The following is a 19,068-nucleotide window of genomic DNA, read 5'->3' on the forward strand; positions in this document are numbered from 1 at the left end:
TTCGTTTTACAAATCGATTGAAAATGCAGTTAATGTACCGGTAGTTGGAAAAACCACATGAACTTTGATAATGGAATCTTTCAAATTAAAAATGTGTCTGATTAATAATTTTCCTTCATATGAGTACCGAACCTGATAAGCTCATTAGAAACTCTGGAATAGTTCAATGAGTTCTGATTCTCCAACTCTATGCTTAATAATTGATAGATTAATTATTGACTAATCATGGTAATTAATCAATGGATGATAAATCTTTACAAAACTAATTAAATAGGCTATTACAAACAAGGAAGATTCTGCGACAGAAGAAAAGACATTCAATTTTTCAAGATATCTTTATAGTTATATAAAATAAGCAGTTTATTCATTTACATTTAACAATGCACAAATCAAATACATGATTAGAAAAGGACCAACAGGCCTAGCCCAAAACTGTTCCTATTCCGAATTTTGATAATATGTTGTATCCTATATGAGTGAAGTTTATAAGGAGATAGAAACTGACCAACATAGTTGGGCCCTCCACCGGCATTGTAGCCGGAGCGCCACCGTCGCCTAGCCAGCACCGCTCGCCACGGCTGCTTGGATTGCAGCGCCGGCTCGTTCATCCAGTCATCGGGTCCAATGTGCACCAGGTCCAGGTGTGTGAAGTGCCGGGCAAAGTCCTCGAATGACATCCTGCATTAGCAACTTTTAAATTAGAACTGAGTCATCATTACAATATAGTATTGAAAACATTGAATAAGTATTATAAATGGCCCTATTAATAGGAGGGTCATTCAGTAAGTAACGAGACAAATTACTAATTTTCAAAAACGGCCAAACTGATCCTTATGAAACTTTCAGAACATGAGATTGGCAACCTTGGAATGACATCTGGTCAATTGTTCTACCATATATCATTAACATAATCGCAAATTGACTCAGTTAACAATGGTGAGTCCGCTTGAGAATTGCACCATGGAAGAACAACGTGATGTGATCAGATTTGACTATCGTTTTGATTCTGGCTCTTAGTGGTGGATCCATGTTTCATAACACGTTACAATTCTTTTGAAAAACATTCTCCTTCAGTATCATACCGATTTTTCAACAGTTGACTGATTTGTAGCTGGGTTTCTTTGTGAGCGTCCGTGAGTTGTCTAGGCACCCGTCTTGCACAAGTTTTGTTGTGAATAATTTTACCTTACTGCAGCTTGTTGTGAATAATTTTATGGACAGCTCCAACACTCCAGTCTACTTTTCCACTTATAAATTCAACAGAATGATATGGCTATTGTCCCAAATTAACAAATACATTCGAGATTCGAGAGAGGAAATCCCAACTTTGACTGGTTGTCCACTGCGTTGAAGGTCACAAACTTTTTCACAGCCACTTTGAAACTGTTTTATTCATTATTGTAAATGTTTGAACGATGTAAACAATGGTCTCTGTACCATTTTAACATTCTTCTGTGGATTTTACTACCTTTCTCACCTTCTGGGACTGAAAATCTGATCACATCACGTTGTTCTTCCATGGTGCAATTCTCAAGCGGACTTACCATTTCTAAGTCAATTTTGCGATTATTCATATGAAATATGATGGAAATCGCAAGGTTGCCAACTTCATGTCCTGGAAGTTTCATATGGATAAATTTAGCCGTTTTTGAAAATTAGTTATTTGTCTCGTTACTTATTGAATGACCCTTGTAATAATAATAAATAATGTGTAAAAAATATGTTGTGGCGCACTCACACAACTTTCCTTGCCATTGTGAATATTGATCACCTGACGCTAGTGTTCACGCGCATCTCAAGTCTACTACTATATTCAAAGATCTGAGCCAGCTGGTGACAGGACAATAACGCTGGAGACACACGAGGTCTGCTATCTCTTCATAGTGAATGATTTAATAGAATCAATAGTTGCCAACAGTTTGCAATTGAAATAATCATATTTTCTCGAATTTCGAGCTTATTTTCAATTTTAGGTGAAAATGTTACAAAACATAAATTGTACAGATTTTCATGCTCAATCTTTTTCACTTGAAATTTTTTGTTCAAATTGTATCTGAAGCCTTATAATTGGGAATCTGAAATCAAACTTTGCATAGATGAAGCGGATCTCCTGAATTTTTTACAGATATGGGACTTGTGGCAGTTGATAGAGCTTATCAATGAATATTTTAGATATGAATTTGACAAAATCGTTGGAGCCGTTTTCGAGAAAATCGCGAAAAACCCTGTATTTGACAACATTTTAGCCGCCATCTTTAATTGAATTTGATCGAAATTGTTTGTATCGGATCCTTATATTCTAAGGACCTTAAGTTTCAAATTTCAAGTTTCAAGTCTCAAGTTTCAAGTTTCACACACACACACACACAACACACACACACACACACACACACACACACACACACACACACACACACACACACACACACACACACACACACACACACACACACACTCACACACACAGACCAATACCCAAAAACCACTTTTTTGGACTGAGGGGACTTTGAAACGTATAGAAATTGGGGTACCTCAATTTTATCGGAAAGCAATACTATTCTTACCTATGGTAATAGGGCAAGGAAAGTAAAAATATTTGATCGATCATATTTCGATGAATTGAAAATTGAACTCCTCCAATTTCAGCTTATGAGGTGGAGAGAATTCATCGACTGTAGGTAACAGGAACAGAGCCCAAAACTGTATTCAACGAAAGCAATAATCTCTATACTTATAAAAGGCTAAGCCCCTACAGACTGAAATCACACCACAGCCCAAACTACTGACCCTAAAAACTTGAGATTTTGCACGATTGTTCATGGTAGCCTGAAAACATCCACTAAGAAAGGAAATTTGCCCCCCTGAGGGAGCTGGGGCCCCCCAAAATTTTGTACTTTTTAACCGCTCATTGCACAGCAAAGTCATGAGGAACTTTTTTGTTCAGCCACGAAAAAAAAATAGATCTATGCAGAAAAATTTCGATCAGGAGCACAGGGGGGTCCAGGAGAGGGCATTTTTCGAAAATTTTGATGTAAAATCACACTACAGCTCAAACTAATTGTCCTACAGACTTGAAACTTTGCAAAAATATTCTTCAAACATGCTAGACGCGCACTAAGAACGGATTTTGAGATATTTTGTCTCTAAGGGTTTCAAAGGATGAAAAAGGATCCTATTAAGTAAGGTTATGAACATGGTAAGGTGAGTGCCATATGGAAATGAGATAATATTTATTTATTGACATGTGATATTCTAACATATGTTGTAATCATTGGAAATAACAAAATAATATGATAGAAATTCAAAAAAGAACATCTGTTCTATTATTGCTTTCTACCTGATTCCACTCAACCTCAATAATATTGTTCTGATAATTGATAAATATGTTTAATAATATTATTATTATGATATAATAAAAGTATTGTTTTAATATTTAATTATTATCATTAATATGATAATAGTATTGTTTTGGTAATCAATAAATATTTTTATTTTCACAAACTCTGTATAATTTATAATGGTGAATGTAAAACAGCTGCATCAAAGAAATTATCTCAAAAACATATGTTTAGGAAAACCATAGTTTTGAACTTCGTTTTCCTGATGGAATGTATAAGCCTACACGTGGCATGTATTATTAATTTTTCAGCTAGAACAGTTTCTTGAGACTGCTAAATAAACGTCTACAGTTTTATCAATGCTGTATCGGCAATATGAAAACGCATGCAGTTAATATGTCTTTAAATGAAGGTGTTGATATCTACATGATAATTATTCTCTACCATTTTTATTTAATTAAAATTTCAAAATTATTCAAGCCTTGATAGAATGATTGACTCACTGTACTGTCAGTCGAAAATTTTAATATTGAAATGAGGGGTATTTTGGCAAGCTGAACAAAAAAGTAAGGTCCTATGCACCTTTTTGATATTATTTCTTCAAATGAAAAATGAGTTTTGTTGGTTGTCAAAACTCCCCCTGAAAGAGAACTATTCATTTTATCCTATCTTTTAGTAAAATAACAATGATTTCTGCTTTGAATAACATCTATCTTTCCAACAAGAATCGAACTCTTTGTGAATTTAGATATGACCTACACTTTAGATTTATATAATTCTATTAATAAATTCATGGAAATTGAAGTACTTTTTTCAGTTGGTTGATGAAATTGATTATCAATAGAGAAAATTATTATAATTCATCAATACAGAATAGTTGAATGAATTGTCGATGTACTGAGTTCTTGGTCAACAATAATTCAATATTGGTATTTATCCAATCATTATTTTTTTCAGAAGTTATTTCATTTGAATTAGAAAATATTTATAAGCTCCTATCAATTTATCATTCGTAACAATGAATTCTTCAAAACATGAATTTAATCAAATAAAAAATTGCCCATACTTCTGTATTCATGTTCGCATGTTCTCTACTTGTGATGGATCGCCAAAATATTGTGGAGCGAGCTGCACAATATAATCAAGGGCTCTGATTGGCTGAAAAGTTCAGCGTTCGGAGTGAGGTGAGGCGAGCAGTTAGAAAAGAGGCAAGCGGCACGGCGAATGGTTCGGAGTACGGAACGGCGAATGATTAACAGCTGATTTTTAACATTATGAAACATATGCTCATGTTCGTTGAAAGGCAAGATGTTCGGAGGTTTGCTGCGCGGTTCGAGGTTCGGTTCGGCATGTGTGTACGCACCTTTAGTTACAGGACATTTATACAGATCACAGGCCAAAGCAATATAATAATCTATCTTCTTCTCCCTTTTCTTCTTCTTCTTCTTCTTCTTCTTCTTCTTCTTACTCCTCTTCTTCTTTCTCTTCTTCTTCTTCTTCTTCTTTCCTTCTTCTTTTCTTCTTCTTCTTCTTCTTTTCTTCTTCTTCTTCTTTTCTTCTTCTTCTTTTCTTCTTCTACCTATATCTAAAAGGCTAAGCCCCGACAAACTGAAATTTCGCACAATTGTTTATTGTTGCCTCATCACATCCACTACAAAAGGATTTTCAGAAATCTGCCCCCCCCCCTGAGGGAGCTGGGCCCCACAAAATTTTCACTTTTTAACGGTTCATTGCACAGCAAAGTCATGAGGAACTTTTTCGTTCAGGTACGAAAAAAATCAGATCTATGCAGAAAAATTCCAATTAGAAGCACAGGGGGGTTCAGGAGAGGGCACTTTTCGAAAATTTTGATGTAAAATCACACTACAGCTCAAACTAATTAGCCTACAGGCTTAAAACTTTGCACGAATATTCTTCAAACATGCTAGATGCGCCTCTAAGGGTTTCAAAGGATGAAAAAGGATCCTATTAAGTAAGCTTATGGTAAGGTGAACTCCATATGGAACTGAGATAATTGACAATGATATTCTAACATATGTTGTAATCATTGGAAAGCTTAAAACAATTTCATCAATTAGCTGATCGAATTGATTTTGCGTTGATTGAGAGCGCGAGCTTACCACGTGTTTTACGTGGTAAACGTTCTACAGATTTATAGTATTCCTGGTGATTGAGCCTGTCTTTTTCAGCGTTGTCTATTAATAATAAAGCTTAATTTACAACTAGCTTATCCAGCGAACTTCGCACCGCTAATGTATCTCATGTTACACTTGACTTTATTTGGTGAATCATGAAATTTATCTGACAATCAACATGTTCATTCACATCTCAATACGGACTTCCTATGTGCTTAGTCATGCAGCATTCATTATTCCGAAAACATATTATTCTTCTCAATCAATTGGTAGTAATATCTATCAGTAAAGTTTTCAATTGAAAAAAAAGGTTATATCAGTGTTTCAAAGAAAAATATTCAATGTTTTCATAGCTGTAGATTGTCGATATATGGTCCAGGAAATATGCGACGTACGATGAATTACACAGAATTCCATATTCTTTCCATTTTAGGATGAATATAAGCTAAGCTAAATTCAAAAAATTGTAAATTATTCTTTCATTCTTCAGTAATTAATGAATGCAATATGAATACTATACATATAAACTATACAATATATATATATATATATATATATATAGATATATATATATATATATATATATATATATATATATATAGATATATATATATATATATATATATAGATATATATATATACTCTCTTTCATTAGGTGAATAATTTTTTCAACATTTTCCAGTTTCTCAATGATAGGGGAGTGATAATTATTTGTATAGGTCTTCTAAGGAACCATTATCAACAGCTGTTACCAATCAACTACACTTCAACTCCAAACTACCGTTTTAATACCAGTACACAATAATTTATCACAGGGTGATATGTTTATTACAGCTGGTAACTTTAGATGCTAAATCATATCACAATATGATCTTGAATCATGATCATCTTTTCGTTCTTCAGTAGCCGCTCGGCCGAAAATTTCGAAAACATATGACTGTGAAATGGATTAATAAATGATTATTATTAGCCCCCCTATTAAAATTTCTGTTCAGAAACCATCCCCAATATTCACACAACATATTCCCAAAGTTTCATGCCGTTATGTCAAGTAGTTTTCAAGTCTACAGGGAACAAACAAACACACAAACAGACATTCATTTTTTTATAAATAGATTTCCATTCGGCTCAAACAAAAGCCTCTAAATGAAGGTAGAATGATGAGGATTCAGTTCTGTTGTTTTAACATTTTTTCAAATCACTTTCAAAAAGTTCATGTAGTACCTACTATTGTGTTTGAGACACTTCTGACGCTATCATAGTTTCACCACTATTCTGTTCCACAGTCACGTTAACTATATCTATAATAATTATATAAAGTAAAGAGCTGGCTTATGCACGTACGGGATAGGAAAATTATGTTTGACGCATCATCACGTCTGAACTACTGGACTAATTAATTCAAATTTTGCTTATAGATTCTTAATTAACCAAGGATGGTTATAGGCCTATTCTCAATTCTTCAAAATTTCATTACGTCAAGTTTTCATTTTGTCAAGTTTTAAAATAGATCCTTGCGAAGCACGGGTTCTTGCTAGTATTGTATATAAATTATCTATATCGATACAAATTAATAAAGAGTAGAAAGGAGGAATAAAAATACTGTGCAATACAAATATTGAAAATCATGTAAGGAGGATCACGCTCTTAGAAGAAGAGACTAAAAAAGAGAAAAAAATAAAAAGTGGTTGTATTCACACTAAATTGAAACGTCAAATAAATTGACAATTCCTTTGAGTTTTTGAAAGTAAGTTACCGTGGATGGAGTTGTTAGGAATAATTCACGTTCCAATTTGTGTTGTTTTTTCAAAACAACTTAACTGGGAGGTTCCATTCGAAATAAAGTTCTCTTCATCGTTCTTAGTTCCTGATGGTAAATTATGAGCGAGAACTTAGATATTATTAGAAGTTTGCACTTTCAACACAGGCAATCCCATCCAAAAAGAAACATCACCCTCTCGACACAAACTCCAAGTTAGTTGAAAAAATGTATTACTTTCGCTGTAAAAAACAACATTCATTTGAGAAATCCAGTTTCTACAAACTCAAGTCTCTTCTCATGCCTATCTCACAGGTCAACAGTGTGTGTTTCGTTCGTAGTAGATAAATGACGAAAAACTAATTAGGCTACTGTAAACAGAAACAATAATACTCACCAGAATTCACCGTCGTTTCGTACTCTGACACTGAGCAGTTCCTTGTCCCTGTCAGCTAATCCATCCCACTCCCACGACCTCTCGCTCCAAGGTCCGGTCCACTCTCCTCTGCCCCAGGGATTCCTCAGCCTCACTAGAGGAGTCTCTCCCAGAGGGCCTCTCACCCTCGCCAAGCCCGTAACACTATAAGCGGTTTGTGTCATCAAACCGTTCCTTAACCTAAGTTGTCTTTTACTCTCTTTCTCCTGCAACAGATTGAAAGGAAACTCAGGATGGAAATTCTCGATGATGTATCTAAATGATTGTCGAAAATTATTCGAAAGCGTGAAAATATAGAGAGAATATGTGAAATTGATATAATCGGAAATAGAAAAAGCAAAGGCGGAAAGGAAATGAGAGAGTTGCGGCACAAATGGAAAAAAGGGAAGGGATTAGAAAATGTGTACTTTGAACAAAGATAATAAGGTACTAGAAAACAGGAGAAGGGTGTAATTGATTTAGGCATTTTCTGGTTCAAGTGGCCTGCGTAGAAGGAGGAGTAACAAAATAGAATTGAGAAGAGGGAGAACAGTAGATATGAGTAGGATTAATGAAAAGGATACGACAACATCAAGTTATGAGCAATTTGAGCATTGGAATTGATTAATATAAGCCAATATGAAGTGATAGAGCCAATTGAGGTATTGAAATTAATGAATATCATAAGAACTCATAAATGAGCCTATTGGGACCAAAAAGAGCAGTCTCCACCATTTTAGCAATTCAAGTTCGAGGATATGTTTTGTTTTAGGTGTATTTATTGCCTGTCTGATGACAGCTTTCAAACCACTATACTATCATTGAAAATAAAGTAATCATAGCCCTCAAGTCTTTCAATAATAATATTGTGTTATATTATTATTGGATATTGAAATTCACAACTTTTCCAAGTGGGCAAAGAGTGAAACTTAGTGGAGCTATGGATTTTGATACACCTTTAGTGATCCTTGTGTCTCCCCTTATTGTATCTTTTGTTATTCTACTTATTCTAGAAATACTATTAACTTCGTCAACCCTAATGATAGCTCAATGACAATTTTCTTGATTACAATCTTTAAACTTATAAAATTTCAAAGATGTTTGATATTGGAGGTTTTCACTTTTCAGCTATACAGGGTGTCCCATCAAGGTTGTAACAGCAGTTGACCATAGATTCTTCACAACATTTCTGACAAAAAATGTTCAGTAAACTTTTTCCCTATCGACCTTACATTTCCAGATATATCGATTTTTCGATATTTACAGAATATGCCTACTTCCGGTCATTAAATACCCAATAACTCGAAAACTACTGGTCGAATTTCAATTTCAAGGGTATTGTTGAAAAAAGAAAAACATTTCAGACAAGATTAATGTAATTTCATCTGTTGTAAGAACTTAAACTTGAAAAAATGCTATTCTTCGAATTCAAAGTCAAATTTCAAACCGATTTTTCTCGATTTTTCTTTGGGTAATTATAGTGGTTTCAATATTTCAAAAACTTCTCCATTTCATAAGCTTTTGGATGAGTATGAATTCGGAAAGGTAAGCTCCATCATAAAGTGTTCAAAACTGCTAATATTTGGAATGAACACCTTCAAAATGAGGAAATACACAAACAGCAAGCATCAAGTGGTGATCCTAAAGGGGTGAAATCACCTGATTTATCTCTGACAATATTCACAAGTTTTAATCAACATTACAACATTCTACAATGATATCATGTATGTATTTTACAATGATAATTAGGACAATTTAAATAACTTGCATTATTTCCTGTACCATAAATCTTGAATAAAATAACAATAAGTGTATGTTTCACCCTATTTTCAGTATAGTTTTCAGTGTGCTTTCCAGTTAGTTGGCATTATATGTATAAGCTTCGTCTAGTAGAGATGTGTTCGCGTTCATTATCATGAAATTTATCTTGATTGAGTACTTGAACATGTTATTGGTGTATGGAGAGTGTGGATGCAATTCAAGAGAGGCAGAGAGAGTATACAGGAGACGTTTTCCTGACCGAAAACACCCATCTCATAACACGTCTTTAAGATTGACAGATGTCAAGATGGTAAACGTCTAGGATCAGTTTCAAGGTATGAGAGGCCCATCTCAATTTCTGATGCTTTTGAGAATCTTATTCTAAAGTATTTCGAGCAGAATCCTCAATCCAACATCCGGTGGCAGCTGGGATGTTGGATGTTTCAAGAATAGTTCAAAGAATATCTAAGAAGAATACCTTTCGACCATTTCATGATACCCAGTTCAAGAGCTGATTGAACCTGATACTGATTCAAGGATGCAGTTTTGCCGTTGGATCTTAGCACAAGATTGTGTTTCAAACATTTTATTGACAGATCACAGATAAAAGTACGTTCACAAGAACTGGTGCTGTAAATTTCCACAATACACATACATGGACCTTTCATTTTCCCTGCAAGAATAAATGGTGAAGTTTATATGGATTTTCTGGACAATGAGCTTCACGAATTGATGGAAGACGTGCCTCTCAATTTGAGGCAGAATATGTGGCTCCAGTTGGATGGCTGCCTCCCTCATTATGCTAGAAACGTCCGTGGGTGGCTTGATAACAATTATGCTAGGATTGGCCGAGGTGGACCCGTAAGTTGGCCACCACGCTCACCTGATCTTACTCCAATAGACTTCCACTTTTGAGGGGTTGTGAAGAGTAAAGTTTACAGAGAACCACCTGTAGAGACCAGGGAGGAACTGATTCTCAGAATTCGATTGACATTTAAAGTAATGAAGACACGGCCCAACGGAGTGAGACAGGCAACTCGAAGATTGATTAAACGCAGCAGAAGATGCATAAACAGAAATGCAACAGGCTATTTTGGAGGATGATCTGCAGAGAGCATTATACCATAATCTCCTCAGTGCTGAGTATGGCATGAAGATCTCATTCAGCAAAACCAAGGTGATGGCTTTCCAGGAAAAATATCCATTGAGATCTAAAATAGTCCTCGATAATAAAGTCCTGGAACAAGTATCACACTTCAAGTATTTGGGTTGTGATATAACCTATGAAATGGACCAAGACTTGAGTGTAAAATTGAATAGGTTCAAATCCATTTGTGGAACAATAAATAGGACTTTGAGAAACAGAGCCAGGAGAGAGACAAAACTTAAATTCTATAAGGTTATAGCTATTCCAACGCTCTTATATGGCTCTGAATCTTGGATACCTAGGAAGAAAGAATGGAGTAGGTTACAGGCTGCTGAAATGAGGTTTTTAAGAGCAGTAAAAGGGTGCACAAGGGAAGATAGGCTTCATAATGTTGATATAAGAAGCGAGCTCAACATAATCTCCATATGGCAGAAGATTGAAGAAAATCGGCAAAACTGGAAAGAGCATGTTGAAAGGATGGAGAGCGACAGGATTCCCAGGGCAGTCATGTTGTATAACCCGGTTGGAAGGAGAAGTGTGGGCAGACCCCGTAAAAGATGGATGTGATCGTGAGTTTGAAGTCGGAACAGGCAAATTGCCTAATCCTTGTAGGAAGACGACGACGACGATCAAATAGGATGCAAAGAACAAACTTATAACAGCTTGTCTGGGCGCCTAGATGTTTTATGGTTTTCTCGCGCTAAATTCCGGAAAACGTTATTATGATAATAAAATCTTGTGTAAGTAAGATCTGATCGAATAAATAGTTGGTGTATCAGTGTGGATGTGCATATGGTATGGGACGTCGTTCAGTTATAAATGTTATTTATTCTATTGATAAAATTTTTGTTCATTGTTTGTTATTATATTCTTTAATTTTTATAAGTTTTGGAATTTTGAATTCTCAATTTGTTTTATTTTTACTTTTTTCATAAGTATTTGAAATCTTTGTTTTTTCATTTTTGAGTTAAGTGGTATTTTCGTTGTTTGTATTATTTATTATTGCATAATTTCGTATTATTTTTCTTTTTTCTTTTGTATCTGTACAATTTTTATTGTTAAGGAGACATATTTGGGGAAACCCGTTGTCTCCATTGTGAATAAATAAATTAACTATTGATTGCGTGCAATAGCGCATGCAATTAATAGCTAAAATAACAGTATTGTCTCTCGAACTTTCTCTGCTTTGAACTCAGGCTGTCCTGTTGACAATATGTCTTGAATGATATTAGCTTTTGATGTTATCATTTTTGATACACCAACCCCAACAGCCATTAGCCGTTTTCACACCGATATCTCGCCGACACTACATACAGACAGGATTTACTCTGATGGACAGTATTAGATGAGGCTGCGGTTTATAACTGCGCGAGGTCTACTGTTCACAGAACTACTAGTTAGTTTTTGTGTTCAAAGCACAATCTGTGAGCAGATTTAACTTGCCTTACCGGGTTAATGCTGGCTATGAGCAAACTAGACCGTGGCACAGCACTGTTGAGCACTTGGTAGGTGAGATAGCGGTCCTGATTGCTCAGGCCGAAGCTCTGCACTATTCCTCCCGTTAAATCTTGCAGAGCTCGAGTCGTTGAGCCGCCTTGTGCCAGGTTCTCGTAGCAACCGTACAACCTGTAATTCCATCAAAATTAAGTTACTTGATGAATTTATTCTGTGGGTAACACTTGAAATTGGCCGGTGACAAGGATATACGTGTTGCACTAGTTGATGGACAAATTTGAATGAATGTGGATTAAATACAGTACAATCAATAATATGGTTATAAATAAAAGACGGTTTAGTAGAAACCTTGATTGGAAGAAAAGTGAATTGAGCTTGATCATTGTCTGAGGACTACGAGAGAAATATTAACGTCATCTGATAAAAATTCATGTTTTGGATATTACTTTTCCTTTTTATGATAGATGAATTCAAACATGAATAGATGAATCTTGAGAACATGAATTGAAAGGAGTTTTTCTCCCCAATATTCAGAATGAATATGATCACTCAGATTAGCTGGAGCGTCGTGCTTCTTCCGTTGGATGAATGGATGCTTGCGGTCAGCTCCATTCATAATTCTGAGCTTCAAAACCACTTCCCGGGGTTTGAGACCAGGTGGGTAAAACCTAAAATGAAAGTCGATTCATCGCGAAAATCTATCGCTCATGTGGACATCATCCCATAATCCTCATCAAAAAATTAATGATGAATAAATAAAGAATGAATATAAGAACTCTGTAATGTAAATTGATATGGTGATAGAGATTGATTACTAACTTGGCATAGGCTTTCTCAAGTAGGGCTGCCCAGAATTCGGTGGGGTTCGTGGAATGAAGGTAGATCAGTCTCCCTCTATAAGTTGGCAGTCTATCGTCTACTAACACCTCCTTCCATTCTCCGAAGTGCCAAAACCTGAACCTGTAATAAATTCAATATTATTATCTTTGACTCTGCAGTATGTAATATTTGAGGAAAGAAATGGAAGTCCCAGATGATCACATCCAGAGTTATATTCCAATGTTTACAGATTTTGTTATTATTGAAATTATTTATTGGTGACTATGTAAAAAAATGATACAAGGCTATTGTAATCAATCAATCAAATTGATTGATTATAAGATGTATAATAAGATGTAGAAGGTGTTGCACGAGACATTGTCGTAAATTGAGTATGTGATATCTTACTTATGATATCAAAGGTGAAAGGAATAGTTTGGGAAGGAAAGAAGGATACGATAAGGGTATGTAATATACATGTATGGATGGGTGTATGGCAACGTTGATTTTTTTCCAAGAACATCAATGTAGGATTATTTTCTTGAAATATTGCAAACTACAATATCATTCATCTAAATCGATATCCTTGAAAGACACAATAGTGGTATCTTATACTGTGGGAGAAAACGAAATATCATGAAAAAATGTAAATAGTCTATATAGTTTATCCAGGTTGTAATCCCTGGTACTTGAGTAATTCTCCCGCCATCTGGTTAATAACAGCGAGTCAGGTACCGGTACTACAGTTTGCAGATGACCTGATACATAATTGAGTCGATAAATATCATAATGAAATATTCCCGGAGAGCAGAGCAACAAAGACATTTTCCGATTTTATAGTGCAGACACTACTTGTTTTGTTCGTTTTGGCGGGAACAATTAGCGCGCCTCTGTTTGCTGCTGAGTTGTGCGCGTAATTTGAATATTACATGCCTTATAAATCTCATTGTCGGGCGTTTATTTATCGCAAAGCGGCCATAATGGGAAGGCTGAATCGCGTACTACATCTTGTCGGTTCTTGTATCACATTTTTCTCACTCTCTCAACACTCTCATATATTTATTACAAGTAATAATAAATTGTTATTTGATCCCTCAGCAAGACAACAATACAATGCAATAGCTCAAGATTGTATTATTCGCCCTATAGCATTGATCTGTGGCCTGTTTTATAGATAATTATGAGTTCTGTGATATAGAACCGAAATAAGCTGCCTCTACACTGGGTAATAAACAGAGTGCAATAGTTGTTAAAAAACGAAAATGAGTATTCTCTGTTGATAGAAGATAGATGGTTCATATCTGCAGAATCAGCCTACGTATAAGAAATTTATTGATTGAATTCGATAGAAGTAGTTTTTATCAATTCAAAATGAAGCTTATTACGATGAGGATGTTATTATTTATAAATAGCGAAGTTTTTTTTCCAATGAGAATAGCATTGGTTAATAGTAGGGTTTTTCTTCTACCCTTCCCAACCCCTCCCAAGGGTATTCCTGGATTTCCTCCTTTCAACTCATTTATGAAGTCTATTCATTGAATATAAATGTTTTAGTTGAACAAACTTTAGATAGTATTCACTGAACATAACAGTAACTATACGATCGTGTTCATTTAACCCTTGTAAAGCTCACATTTTAATGCACATTCGATCGTAGATATTGTATTATATTTGTGCCTTATAAAATTATAATTTCCAAATAACATTAATTCAGGAGGCTGTAAAATAGCTGACAGGAAAAGTATTTTTCTCCCAAACAAATACTCTTCTACCTATATTTGATACAGAAATATCAAATGAATACGAAATTCTAATATGTTCAAGTTTACAATACTACACTTTCATCTCAGCCAACAGGCCGAGAAGCGAAAACTCCTAAGGGAATATTAACAAAAAGTTTCAGCAAGTGAGCGTGTTGTTATGGGGAGGCGCATTATGAGCGTAGGGATGTGCTCAAATTAATTTAGAGTCGATTAGACTTGAAGGTCGACTGGGCGCGCACTCGACCTTGCCTCACCTGACCAGTGTCAGCTCAGCACTCGGTCCTTTTCTCCAGCCGGGGCAGAGCGGCAACCATCGCCATCGGTCACTTCATGCCAATAGCTGACTAATTACCGAACACAATGTCCGCCTCGCACAACACAAGCTTGCAACTCCGATTATAATGAAGGAGCATTCCAAGCGATCCGAAAAACATTACGTGTGGTCATAGTGCCTACATCATCTGGCTCGATATGCTCATGGGCGTTACTCATCAACTAAATTCTGGGAGCAGGGTCATGTACAACCATGAGCGTACAACAGTAATTTGTTTCTTGAGTATTATTTTCTCATACTCCAGAGCGTAGTTTTGAGGAGAATGTAATCCATGCAGAGTTATATTGGGAGTACTTGGAGATTTAGCTAATATTGGAAAAGGGCGGAATTGATTAAATTCTTGCTAGGAATGTAGTGGAAGACGTACAATACGTAGGCCTAAAGGAAGTTTGTGAGCACCAAACATGCAAGATAGATAGCTACTATATTATATTTTCTCTTCATGATGAACCATAACAAATTAGTACTATTAGATGAAAAATTAATGAATGAATAAATAGAAATTCATTCGTTCATTATGTTGCGTTTTGGTTATAGCCTATGTGTGTTTATATTGTTTTGAAATATTCAGAACCAATGAAAGGGACTATCAAACATTGAAATAAACTAATTGATATAACAAGTCAATAAAATCCCAAGATAAAAACTAGCGTAACTTTTATTCTATTCTCCATTCAGATACACTCGATGCTCGATAATGTCTAATTAAATACAAATGATGAGACATTTAGATTGAACTTTGGGAACTTCACAGCATGATAATTATTATAATGGATACGAAATTTCAAATTTTTATAAAGAAATTGAAATCTATTTTGAAAGATTGATTGGAAAACCATGTAATCCCCATAAATTTTCTTCAGATGCAGCTATCACAATGCCTTTAAAGGACTAAGGCCCGATTTCTAGGATACTTATTAAATCCAATGAACTATTGAACCTAGATTCAACTATTCATTGGATTCAATGAATGTTCAAGTAACCGGGATCAAGTCTGTAGACTGAAGTTTAGTAATGCTTATTACTTGATGAATTTGGTACTAAGAGCTAATATTTTTTTCCTGAGGGTGATTTCTACATGAGCTCCAGGCTTGTGCATGGGTAATGAGATGGATGATAATGGAAGAGGAGTGGGCCTAGACTTTTAGGTGAGTTCCGATTCTGAAGCACCGGGAAGCGATTATTGAGCTCATAGTGCATTTTGGTTGATTCCATTCAAGCAAGGGAGTATGGAACTCTCTCTTACTCAACCAACATATTATCCAATATTTTTCACACAGATGAATAATGATTCTTTTAAATCACAGAAGAATTATTATCAAGTAACCACTCCCCTGTTCAAGGAAGACAACATCAAGGGTATTGAGAGTTCGAACGAACTCACTCTATTGAACCGGACAGTCGTACTTAACACTTTTCTGTGGCTGAGTGATTTATACAGCGCACGTGATTTCATTTCTACTAATTTTGTTCAATATATCTCGCAGATAAAATCTTCAGTACGTGTACGCACATCGCAACAACCGATCTTTCGGCTCAAGTTCAAAACAAATTTCGACAAGGCTATCAACTTACAATGCTACAGTCACAGGCAAGCTACCTACACATACACAGGCAGCACGTACACATACACACGTTCATGATCAATAATTATGGAAGCAAGTAAAATATGGAATACCGAAATATTCCTTGAGCAACATATACCCTACTCATTATCTATGGAATATTTCATGCTGAAAGAAGTCATTGGAAAAAATGTTTCCCTTATTTTGTGGATCAAGATTTAGGACATCAAGTAATTATCAGGCTATCTGCTGTGAATCTATACAAGCTGAACAAGCCAAATTAAATCGATCAAAGTTGAAATGAGAATAATTCAAGATATTACATTAAAACAGATAACGAGGATAATAGGAGTAACAAGAACACCAATCATTGAATATTTCTCTGCAGAATCAAGAATAAATTTAACGCATTTAAGTGGTAAGTAATACGGTAATTTTTGCAATTGATTGAGTTATTGGTTTATGAAGTTGCTCAATCAATAGACAGACTCGTCGATTCAATCTAATGACGGTCTCGAAATCATGAATTTATTACAATCATGCATTGATTCGTGAAAATCCTCAACTCTTCATGTACCGTATTTAACGGCACAAGGTTAAAGACTCATCAACAAGATTTTCATAGATGTTGAGCAAAAATAGACTATCGTTGGCTCTTATGAGAGTGTTCACACACTTTGGAACAAAATTTGTGTTAAGATCCGATTTAATTGTCCGACCAGAACAGCAGAAATTCATGGGAAAGCACAACTTTAGTGGAAAAGTCTGTTTTAAACATATTAATAGAATAGAACAATACTTTAGCAATATGCCAGAATAAGGATAAGGTACTTGAGGCAATCAGCTTGGTTCAATCGACGATTCAATAGGTACCATGCAAATGTCACGCCTTCAAATGTATGTAGACAAGCGGAAAATTGTACCTCCACGAACAAGAAAGAAAATAATCCAAGCTTTGGTCGGTTCAACTCGAACCAATTAAATGTATTAAGGTTAGGCGCCGGTGACGTAGTGGATGTTGTAGCAATACTACCCGCAGTAATAAGGTAGAGGTCACATGACAGGAGTCTCGGTTTCCCGACTGATTCTAATCTGGGTGCGCACAAATAGAAAAGCTTAGACCTGATAGGTCGGTGGTGAAACACATTATTTCATAAGTTAGCGAATACAAGAATCACTGTCTATGTCTATGGTCCTACGATCATGTCAGAGAAACATGGCGTGAGAGTGTGCGGTGCGGTGCGCTTGATAGGGGGTGTCTGCGAAAAGATTGCGGCCAAGTTGTACAGGCCAGCTGCTGTCACAGCACAATAAAATCGAACAAAGGTGAAAAGTTAGTTATAAACGTTTTGCAGATACAGGTATTGAAAGCGATGTGGGTGGTTGAAGCGTGATCACTGAGTCAGGCATTAGCACCTTGTCGGCCGTCGGCCGGCACCCAGATAACATCCTTTCCAACAATAATACTAAACGAAATGCGATTGCAAAAGGACACAAACTATTTTAGAAAAAAGTATCAGTGGCAACATTCGATACCGGTCATGACACTTTTGATTGCACTAGATAATACTCCGCAATCAACATGGAAGTTGAGAGCGGAAGTTTAAGTTTACTGGCCGTAGAGACGTTGATTATTTTTATTTTCAAAGTCCAGTATTGAGAATGCTACCGACAATAATTATTATCCCGTTCATGATTTGTTTTCACCCAGTTTTCCCGTCTGGGACTAAGCTATTGCTAGTGCTTGCTTAACCAATGCATCACAATTTTCCCCATACCAGTAGATTGGGTTATTTCACCTCAAAGGTTTTGTGAAGTGAATCCAAGAATAACTTATCAGGACACTAATTGATAATGATGATTTATGATTGATTGAGTCGATCATCTTGGTTCCTTAAACATCACCATCGAATCAATAAGATTAGGAGTAGTCTCAGAAGGTTTTCAGAAGTTTGTTACAGACTGCCTGAACCTGAACTCTTTGTATTATGGAGAAAGTAGAGGGTGCCTCCTCAAGATTTCCGAGATAAGTGATGATAGCTTGCATAATTCCCTAGTTATAGGTTCTGAATTATTGTATACCATTATTCTATCATTTCAACCAATCTAATGCTTCTTATCGTTCATTTAAATCGTAACTTACGTAAAAATATGAGAGATTCAAAGCAGAAGAGATGGTTTTGCCATTCCTTGATCGCCGGGAAACTGCAGCTACTTTGCAGGGGCGATTAGAACTCATCATTGCTCGCTCCTTTCACTGTTTATCGGATTCTTCATCAGCGTCAACATCAGAGCTCAGAGGTCACTTTTCTCCCATTCTCTCACTCACTCTCTCTCCCCCTCTATTGCTCTCTTTTTATTATACTCTCCACTCATTCACTTCATCTCTTTTCTCCGTTCAACAGGACACTCACGCAAAATAACACGCTGCTCCCATCAACTGCCGCCTGAGAGATCGAGCAAACTCGATAACGAGGATGCAACGTCCAATAGTTCGAAATCAGTGATTCCCACCAACTAGAGTAGTGAGTAGTTGACAAAATGCACGCAACTTATTTCAACTGAATAAGGAACGAT

At 35.8% G+C, this 19,068-nt stretch overlaps 1 protein-coding gene across 1 annotated transcript in view; it reads right to left on the reverse strand.

Annotated features, from left to right (window-relative positions):
• LOC111047666 (calpain-1 catalytic subunit) overlaps positions 1 to 19,068 on the reverse strand; it is a 187,084-nt gene that overhangs the window by 13,445 nt on the left and 154,571 nt on the right. The window contains exons 5-8 of the mRNA XM_039431316.1: positions 12,830 to 12,970; positions 12,004 to 12,181; positions 7,630 to 7,874; positions 506 to 678 (exon numbers count right to left, since the gene is read on the reverse strand). Of these exons, the coding sequence (XP_039287250.1) occupies positions 506 to 678; positions 7,630 to 7,874; positions 12,004 to 12,181; positions 12,830 to 12,970 (737 nt within the window). The remainder of the gene's footprint in view (positions 1 to 505; positions 679 to 7,629; positions 7,875 to 12,003; positions 12,182 to 12,829; positions 12,971 to 19,068) is intronic.

This window comes from Nilaparvata lugens, chromosome 1 (genome assembly GCF_014356525.2).
Source record: "Nilaparvata lugens isolate BPH chromosome 1, ASM1435652v1, whole genome shotgun sequence".
Classification (NCBI taxonomy): domain Eukaryota; kingdom Metazoa; phylum Arthropoda; class Insecta; order Hemiptera; family Delphacidae; genus Nilaparvata; species Nilaparvata lugens.